Below are 9,643 nucleotides of genomic sequence, written 5' to 3'. Positions count from 1 at the left end.
TTATATATCATAAATATTATGACATGTTACATATTCTATACTGTTAATTATATATTATATTTATGTTGTGTATTGTTATATATAAATCTTCAAAAGAAAATGGTCTTCACTTTATCTCTTGATATTTAGCTATATTACCTGAAAGGTCTTAGGACTCAGATGAAGCCCCAGGTTAAAGCCAACTCCTCTGATTAAACCAGACCACTGAGATTAGCCCATGCAGTTTACATGGTACAGTTAGAGTCTCTGCAAAGTGAGTTTCTCAGTAATTGTGTAAAGTGTCCTGAGAAGGGAATGCAAGTGTTTGCAACTGGGCTTGTCTAGCTGTGCTTCTGGAGTCAGCCCAGGTCATGTTCTCTACCTGCTGTAGACTAAAGCAAACAAGGATGGCGGGAACCAGGAGGTCGAGATTGCCCGCTGCCATAAGGGGCAGTACTTTGGAGAGCTTGCACTGGTCACCAACAAACCCAGAGCTGCTTCAGCGTATGCAGTGGGAGATGTCAAATGCTTAGGTAAGAAAAATTCTTTATGCATTAATACTTGTTTTCTAACATGTGATATTTTTTTCTCATCAGCAAGCCTTGACTTATTCTACCAGTTCTGACTTCTAGGCTTGGACAGTTTTTGTGACCAACCAGAAATGGGTGAATATTTTAACAAACATTTCTGAGCACTGACTGTAGCTTGTGAGCAAGACAGGCATCCAGGCCCCCCAGGCATGTGAAAAGAGGAGTAATGGAGACAGGTATCCAGGTCTGTGTGGGAACAGAGAGAACAGGTGCTGCTGGACTCTGCAAAGTGTCACACTTAGGTGACACAGTCCTGCTGTGTTCACATAGAAACGTCTGTCCTTCGGATTCCCAGTATCCCAAAGTCTAATCTCCTATAATGTGAGTGTGTATATTTAAGAAAAGGTTTGCACGAGGGAAATGACTTTGGATTGCAGGTGTAGAGAATTCATTCTCTCCCTCATCTCTTTTAAATGTGCAGTTATGGATGTTCAGGCGTTCGAGAGGCTTCTGGGGCCCTGCATGGACATCATGAAGAGGAACATCTCCCACTACGAGGAACAGCTGGTGAAGATGTTCGGCTCCAACATGGATCTGATCGATCCTGGGCAGTAGGTGGGCCACACCCAGAGCCTTCTCGTGTGACACCAAAATCTTCCCGTCAGCCACAGAATACACCCAGAAAACAGACACGACAGAACTGTTCCTGCTGTTGCCACCTCTGCTGCCATTAATATGGCCATGGGCATTTAGAAAACTTGAAAGTCAGCACTAAAGGATGGGTAGAGGTTCAACCCGCTCCTCCACTTTGCTTCTGACAGCCCATTATTAAACCAATTGTAATGATTAGTCCAACCCAGTTTCACATCTTTGGTTCAAATGGCATGTCTCTCCAACAATTTAAGTGCCTGATACAGAGTCCAAAGTGTAAACATCTTCCTTTCCTCTCTTGCTGCTACTGTTGCTTTTGGAAGTTACCACAGGTCTGCGCAAACCTGTTGTATAACTGTAAACACCCTCCCCCAACCTTTCTCAAGGGAGGAAATCTAGCCTTCCATCTCCTCATTTGTCGTTTGAGAAAGTCCACATTTGTTCACAATTGTAGCCTTTGGTTTTACAGTGGGAAATGGTGGCAGATATGATGGAGGTCTGTGGTCCTGTGGCAGTGTACTGTCTGCTGAAAGCTGCACACATGACAGCTTTTTCCAAACTCACGGTGATGCTTAGGGAAAGGCCCTGCCCAGGGCCCAGCAGGTCAGCACCCCAAAGCACATTGATGTGTCATTGGGACCCATGTTAGAACAGAAAATTTGGGTTTGGCACATTATTCACATAGCAGAGAGCCAGGGGAAGGTTTTCTGGGTTGGGGGATTTTGTTTTGTTTTGTAAATTTTGTTTTGTCTTGTTTAATTTCTGTGCAGTTTGCATGAATGAATTGCTGTCCATTTTTAGGGAGCCAGGGTCGGGAGGTGCCATCACTTTATCTGATCCAAATACTTTCCTGGATATTTCCTACCACCTCTTGTTTCCAGTTGTCTCTACTGGCGAATGGCAGTGTGCCAGCAAGAGGTTGTTCTAAAATGAGAGAGAGCCTTTTTCTTCTACTCCAAAGTTACTACATAGCTTTGCTGTTCAACCATCCATTTTTAAACTCTTTAAAGAAGCAGCTGCTAATTTTTTGAAATTAAAAAAAAGATTTCTCTATTTAGGGAATTCCCTTGGACATATTCATGTATATCAGTTTGTCAGCTGATTAAGGCATTCATCCTAAAGATCAACTCTTTTGTTAGTTTTCAAAAATTGGCATGATTTACAATTTTATAGAATTACTGCAAAGACCTTTCTAATTAAGATGTTAGAATATTTGGGGTTTTAATTGTTAATCCCAGAGGAAAGTAATTTAGCTTGTATTTTAAAACTTTTTTAACCTTTTAATTATATCAGGTAGAATTCTGATGGATTATCCTAATTAACTAGATATATTTCAGAATTAAATTTTTTCTTCAGAATGACTTAGAATCAGATGTAACAAGAGATCCTAAGAGCAGTGTCAAATTTTGTAAAGGTAAATTTGAACATCATAGCCAAGTTTCTATTAAACCAAGAGGCCCTTTCCAATATGGTTTTTTTAACTTGTATAACTCAATAAATCTTTAAGCGATTACATGCTGGGGCTTGAGTCATTCCTATCGTGGATAATGATGGCGCCCACCTGGTCACCTTTCATCATCCACATAAGTCAGGCTCTGTTTTTGCCACAGGCAGTGTGTTCGAGAGATTTCCAGAGTGGTGAATTCTCACTGCCACCTTGGCCAGTTCTCCCTTTTTCTTGTGCTCTGTAAAGTGAAAGCAAAAGGATTCTTTTCAGACTGCCCTAGGTAGCCTGCATTGCAGCTCTCGAAAGTGTGGAAGGTTGTAACTACTACCCCAAGATAGGCAGCTAGCACTGGGAAAGCCCATGTGGTTTTTCCCACGATTTTTCAAGGTTCTTCTTTTCTGTGGTGTTGCTTTATTATCAAAAAAGTTAAGAAAGCAGATCTTACACTTCAGCTCACAAGAACCACACCAGTTTCTTGCAAAAGTAACGTGACATTGAGCTTTAGGAGTGACACAGAGGTCTAGCCTCAGACTATGTGAGGACTCTGTTTAACACGCGCTGAGCAGATGCCCCCTTTGCATTCCCCATGCCAGCATTAGTTAGGGCTGGCTGTGAACTCCATGCCATAGTCACTCCCGCAGGCTGCTAAGGGTAACCCTCTTCTTGCTTTCTTGCACATCCCAGTTCAGTCTCCGCCTTCACAGAAGCCTCTCTGATACTCCCAACTCATTGATGGCTCCTGTTTTACAGAGTAGAATTCATCAGGTTTAAGCCCTCCTGCTCTAATTACAGATTGACATATGGATGGTCAATCCTCACGACATACAAGGGCCCTGGCTTGAGGAAGGGAGACTTTAAAGGGACCAGTGTAAGTGAAATAGGACACAGCCATTAATTACCAGGTGCCAGGAGTCTGACAGTGTTCCAGTTCTCTTTGCAGCTTAGGGAATCAAAGGTGGTAGACAAGTTCAGCTAAGGGCTCTGGTGCCACATTGTGCCAGGCAAGCCCTGCTCTGACGGTTGAGCTTCATGGGGAGTGCATGCTGGGAAGAGATCCCTTCGGTAATCGTTTTATTTTTTTCTTCGGTAAGAGCTTCACACCCTCTTTTCTGGCTTTGCTATGGATTTGGGATGGTGGCGAATGTTCCTGAGAGCCTCGAGGTCCAACCTGCAGTATTATCCTTCCTTCTGGCCCCAGTTTATCACATCCACTGTGTTTTGGTTGTTTTCTCTGAAGGAAGGGTTCATGTGTTTGCCTCTCTTATTAGTCAACAGTCCTTACATATACTTGTGTTCTATATAATTGCGGTAGATTCTCAGAAAGCAGGTAGAGCTTTTCTTTGAGCAGTTTAATGAGCGAATTTGGCAGCAAGTGGCAAGAAATGGTTCTCCAGCCAGGAGAGGGCATGTCCTCCTCTTATCGCCCAGGTTCTCTGCTCCCAGTGGGTAGACTCTTCGTGAGCGGTGCTGCTGGCAGCCAGCAGCACCCTGGGCACACAGCATTTCCATGTCGTGTCACAGTGTACAAACAATTCTCTCTCTCGTTTAGGAAAATTGAAAGAGCCTTTTTGCACAGATTAAAAAGAAGACCCATGAATGTCATCTTTTATCTTTTGTTTTCAGTTGGCTGACGTCGGGGTTTTTGTTCTGGACATGCATTTGTAACCAGTCTTGCCAAGATACAAGTCATTTCGGTTTCTCACTACAATTACCTCTTGTTCCTCCTGTCTCGACTGCTGACGTTCCTCAGTGATTCCAGCGTCTGTTTTACGGGAAGCAGCCTTCCCGTGGGTTTCCTTTTACACACTGCAGGGCTATCTTTATACTTTAAAAAAAAAAAAATTTTTTTTTTTAAAGGAGAAAACTGTCACTAACCTCATGGGGGATTTGCAGAAAACCATTTAGCCCACCTTGAGCAAAAGGTATAGATTTCTCATTGTTTTCTTAAGCTCATTGTAATAAAAGAAATAATTAAGCATTATTGTGCTACCTCAAAGGTAAAAATGTTTTAAGGTCTTTTTTTGGTCCCGAGTTCTACACATAGTGTTTAAAATGTCTTTCAGTTGGAATTATTTTTAAATCATTGGGGAGAACCTTCTTTTAACCTGTTTTACACTTGTATTTTAATCTCAGAAGAATAAGTGATTGGAAAATGATTAATTCTTGCTCTGTACTATTGAACGTCTAATTAAATCATTGTTTGCCATAAACAAGGCTGGGTTTTTTAAAAGGAAACTCTAGGGCTCGGCTTCGCTCTTGGTTAATAAAGGCTGACAAACCACGTCTGACTTTCCGATGCAGCCTGTGTTACGTGTTTGTCCTCTCATTTCAGAGCTCCAGGCCATCATAGCACACTCAGCTGGCAGATACGTTCTTGGGATTGGGGTGTGAGCTCTGGGAAATTAGAGGAGGCCTGGGCATATGTATTAGGGTTCTCCAAAGAAATAGAACCAATACGGTGTGTGTGTGTGTGTGTGTGTGTGTGTGTGTGTGTGTATGTAAAGAGATTTATTATAAATTGACTCACGTGATTATGTAGGCAGCCAAGATCTGCAGGGTGAGTTGGCAAGCTATAGACCTGGGAGAACTAATGATTTAATTCCAGTCTGAGTCTGAAGGCCTAAGAACCAGAAGAACCTATAATGTAGCTCCTGTCCATAGGCCGACAGGCTCAAGATCCAGGAAGAGCCAGTCCCAATTTGAAGGTAGGCAGGAAAATTTTCTTACTTGGGAGAGAGTCAACCTTTTTGTTCTCTTCAGGCTTTCAACTGATTGGATAAAGCTTGCCCACGTCAAGAGAGCAACCTGCTTTACTCGGTCTATTGATTTAAATGTTGATAACAATCCAGAATCGCCCTTACGGAAACTCCCAAAACAATGTTTGACCAAATATCTTGGCACCCCGTGGCCCAGTCAAGTCAACACAAGATTAACTATCACAGCTTTGAGTGGTTGGGGATGGCGTGCAAGGGCATCGAATACATCGCTTGCCAGGGAAGGTATACTCCCAATGCCGCCCAGCAGAAATCATCTCTTATATAACAATATCACTTATATCATCTCCTGCTCTGTAACATGGCTACTAGACCTAGCAATAACTCTGTGACAGCCCACCGTATCTACAGTTTCTTTCCAAGTGACCAAAAAGCTAATTTTAAACAAAATCCTGTTCCAGTTCGACCTTGCCTTCACCTGCCATTACAAAAGGACCAAGTAGTGGGTAAAACCTACAGAATCCCCACGTGAGCCCAAGAAATGTGGTCGAACCCTCAAAGCCAAACTGGCTTTGTTTCAAAAATTAAATATGGTTTGGCCTTTGTGGTTTTGGTGGTGGTATTGCTATGAATCGTTAAGAAATGCCAGGACAGGTCAAGATTATATAGTCCACAGTCAGCCTAGAAGAGTGAACGTCACATAAGGACTTTGCTTTCTGTGTATTTTCTAATAGGAAGCTAGACACATGTCTATCAGAATTACCTCAGTATACCTTCAGCAACCTTAGTACATCAATTTTATAACAACAGAGTTAAAACAGTGTTACTTATAATGTGGTTAAGGAAATTGGGGTGGTTTCACAAGGCATCATATTAAGTATGAATTGTGCTTCCCTGCCCCGTCCTCCTCACAGACAAATGCCCCATCACAAATGATGCCCAGTGATAAATACTATCACCTGATTTGGGGACATGCAGATATAATACAGTGCGTCAACCAGGAACATACTGAATAATCAGTGGTGAGTTCAGATGAGTAATTGTCCAAGTTCTGAATTAGGATGTCAGAAATTAGGTCTGACTCAACTTATTTGTTCAGTGAACAAATCTTGATGACTTGCTGTGGACATTCCTGACAGTGTCTTTAAACCCCAGAAATTAGCAAGAATAATGATAACTGAGGTTGCCGGGGCAGTCCTAGACCTTTCCTCTGGTGCTGAAGAAGCTCATCCTCCTTATTTCTGGACTCACAGCAGTCCTCATATTTCAAGGATGATCATGCTCCCAATACTTGTTGTTGACCTCGGCCGTGGTACTTCTCCATCTGGGCTGCCATTGCCTCTTCATAAAGCGAGTGGTTCGAACACACAAGCATGCAGTGTCCCTCACTGCTCTAGATGGCATCACACAATTCTGGTTATAGAAGCATGGAGGGAGCTGTGAAAAGGGAAAGACTAGCTTTGAGATTTGAAGGAAGACTCCCTCCAGGAAGAGATGCCTCAGAAAGTGTCATCTTCGTGTTATTCATTCTCAACATGATGAAGGTTGGCCAGAGATGCCTTTCTGGCCTAAGTTGTGATAACATGTGCTAAGAATCAAATTTTTCTGAAAGTCTCTTTTGTTTGACATTTCTACCCCTTCCTCTGAGTTCTTCCCAGCCAGAATTCTTGAGCCTGTGGTCATTTCTATTCTATAAAACCAGTTATCTTGTTGGTCTTGAAGTACACAGAGTAGAGGACTCCCCAGCCCATGTGGAGACTATAGAGCTACAAAGACTGTAAAAGAGGTTGGCTGGGCTAGAGTGTGAAACCAGAGGGGGACTGGGAGCTACCCCAGACAGCAGGAAAGCCAGCAGGACCTGACCACCAATCAGTCCATCCTAACAGGTACAGGAATGGGCATTCTCACGCCATCTCTGGGGAAGGAGTCAAAACAGTACCAGCCAAAATCTCTGTGGCCTTCTTGGCCAGGGCCCACTCCTTCTTCTTCTGCAGAATCACACTGAGCAAAGGGTCAAAAGTCCCCGTGTATTCCGCTGGAAGCCAGGATCCAACAGTCTCCTTTTTGGCCAAGTCCTCCAACACCCAGAATGAGGAAGCAGGAGTATGCAGTTTTGGGGCGGGGGGAGGTTGTTGGTTTGTTTTGTTTTTTGTAAACATAGCTAAAGTCCAGACCCACCAGATAAGCAAACCAGCACTTTTCCAGCATAACATCCAAGCCTAGTTAAACCAGACATTTTCATTTTGAAAAGGAAAGGCCTGGGCATGAAGGGACGCCTGCAGTGCACACTCCTGTGCCTGTCGTGAGCCCATCCCAGGAAGCTGCAAGAGCAGGGGACCTGAAGCTGAAACAGGCATGCAGGGCAGGATGGAAGAGGACTTTGGGGCAGATATGCATCAGTCCCGGGCAAGTCAGAACAGCTTGAGCCACCTTGGACTCTGGTGTCCTATCCCAGAGCTGTGCAGCCAGCCACATCTGCAAGGTGAGATACAAGGCCACACACAAGTTCAGGGGCCCCCAGGAACTGGCCTGGACACCAGAGAAAGGGCTTTATCTGCTAAGCGGATGCAGCCCTGGCAGCTCTGGGAGCCAGAGTGCTTCCCCAACCAGGAATCAGTGGTGGGGAGGGGGGCTGGAAAGCACATGACCTCCAGATCCTGAACTCAGGGCTGACATTGTGGATGAATATAAACAAATACCCACATCTGCCCTACCTCAGAGTCTAAAACCATTCCCTGTGGCTGCAGCTCCTCTTGCCTGAGGTTAGGCAGACAAGGATGAGCTGGCCCTCATCCAGGGCCTCCTCTGTACAGAAGGAAGCAGGTTTATAGGAAGGCATATATACACACACACACACACACATACACACCGCTCCCCCTCCCCCCAGCACCCTGTGCCCTTGGCTTTGCCCACAGGCATTATCCCAGCATGATTCCAGCCCAGCCCCTCACCTGCCTGGGCTGAGTCAAGGCCCAACTACATACAATAGGTGTCTGGGGTCCAGTGGCTGTGTGCTCTCTCCCCTTCTGGACACTTTAAGCTGGGATCGCTGGCTCATGGCAAAAGCAGCCCCTACTCCCCGACAGAGCTGGCGTCACAACTGAAAACCAGGGGTGGGTTATCCTCATCCCTGATAAATGGGTAAAGCTAGTTTTACAACCTGAGGGCTAGCCTCACTAGAGGCCAAGTTTACAACATGCAGGCAAAGGCACTGAGCAGAGTGGGGACTGCTGAGGATAGAAGGGCTTTCCAGCACCTTGGGGATTTCCTGGAGCGCCCCCGGGTTCTTCACTGCCTGACCGTGCAGGGGCTGGGTGTGCGCGTCCAGGATGTGCTTCTAGCCGCCTCCCGCCTGGCCCTGCGGGATCCTGTTCTTGGTTAATTTTCCTGTCTTTTGTCCTGGAAAAAAAATCGTAGGAATCACTTGCAGTCAGCCCCTCCTTGCATGGCCGGCATCCCAGGACTGTGGGTGCAGAGGGCGGGAGTTGCTGGGGGGCATAGGGAGCCGCCCTGGCCCTGGTGGGAACACCATGTTCCCTAAGTGGAATGCACATCCAACTGTGTCCCACCCCCGAGGGGGCGCTGAGGGGTTAAGGCCAGCTCAGCTCTGTGGTTTAAGGAACAGATGGAAAGGGATGCAGAGAAGAGCCGGTTCCCAGACAACTGTATTGCGCACTCCCGCCCCCGGCCTGGCCAGGGCTGCGTGGGAGGGACAAAGTGCAGCAGGGGAGCAGCAGCTGTCCACGGGTCACCGTGATCTCCAGTGCAGAAGGGCCATTTGACCTCTTGGTCAAATTCTTGCCCCCTCCACCTTTGGACGACTTCTGCCCTGACCATTCCTGCCTGTGGCCTACTTACTTACATCCCTGAGGCCAGCTCTCTGCTCAGTACCTCCCTGCCATCCTTCCTCTGTGGCCCCTGGCCAGGGCTTGCTGCCTGGCACTCAGCCCTGTCCTCTGACCTCTTGGGACCCTGCCCCCCTCAGCAATGGCCTTGCCCTGTTTTTAGGGAGAAAACAGAAGTGATGGGTCAGAAGCACCGAGCACCTCCTCTGGCCCCACGTCATCCTGGAGCTCCTTTATTGTCCCCCCTTCACGGGCAGAAGCCTTGAGACTTTCCCGCAGTTGCCTCCTCACCTCCCATTCTGGCCGCCCCCGCAGTCCCGGGGGACTCCCACAAGCACAGCCAGTGGGGGCTCGGCCACTTCATCCTGATGGGCTTCTCCCTCCAGCTTTAGGGACCCCCTTCTCTTCTCAGGAACATCTAGGTCTCCTGTTTTCTTTCCACCTCGGTCTCCAGCTTTAAGGAAACCCGTTAAATGT

At 46.2% G+C, this 9,643-nt stretch overlaps 1 protein-coding gene across 2 annotated transcripts in view; it reads left to right on the top strand.

The window, feature by feature from the left end:
- Positions 1 to 9,643, top strand: part of PRKAR2A (protein kinase cAMP-dependent type II regulatory subunit alpha) — a 96,900-nt gene that overhangs the window by 66,348 nt on the left and 20,909 nt on the right. The window contains exons 10-12 of one of the 2 annotated variants that reach the window (XM_006909063.3): positions 371 to 512; positions 991 to 1,124; positions 4,231 to 4,907. In XM_006909063.3, coding sequence (XP_006909125.1) covers positions 371 to 512; positions 991 to 1,124 — 276 coding nt within the window. In that variant the 3' untranslated portion in view covers positions 4,231 to 4,907. Of the gene's footprint in view, positions 1 to 370; positions 513 to 990; positions 1,125 to 4,230; positions 4,908 to 9,643 lie in introns of those variants that run through there. The other variant, XM_015587182.2, reaches the window with a different exon arrangement.

The sequence above is a fragment of the Pteropus alecto genome, unplaced genomic scaffold, assembly GCF_000325575.1.
Source record: "Pteropus alecto unplaced genomic scaffold, ASM32557v1 scaffold53, whole genome shotgun sequence".
NCBI classification, from domain to species: Eukaryota; Metazoa; Chordata; class Mammalia; order Chiroptera; family Pteropodidae; genus Pteropus; species Pteropus alecto.
This window is presented reverse-complemented; position numbering and strand designations above follow the sequence as displayed.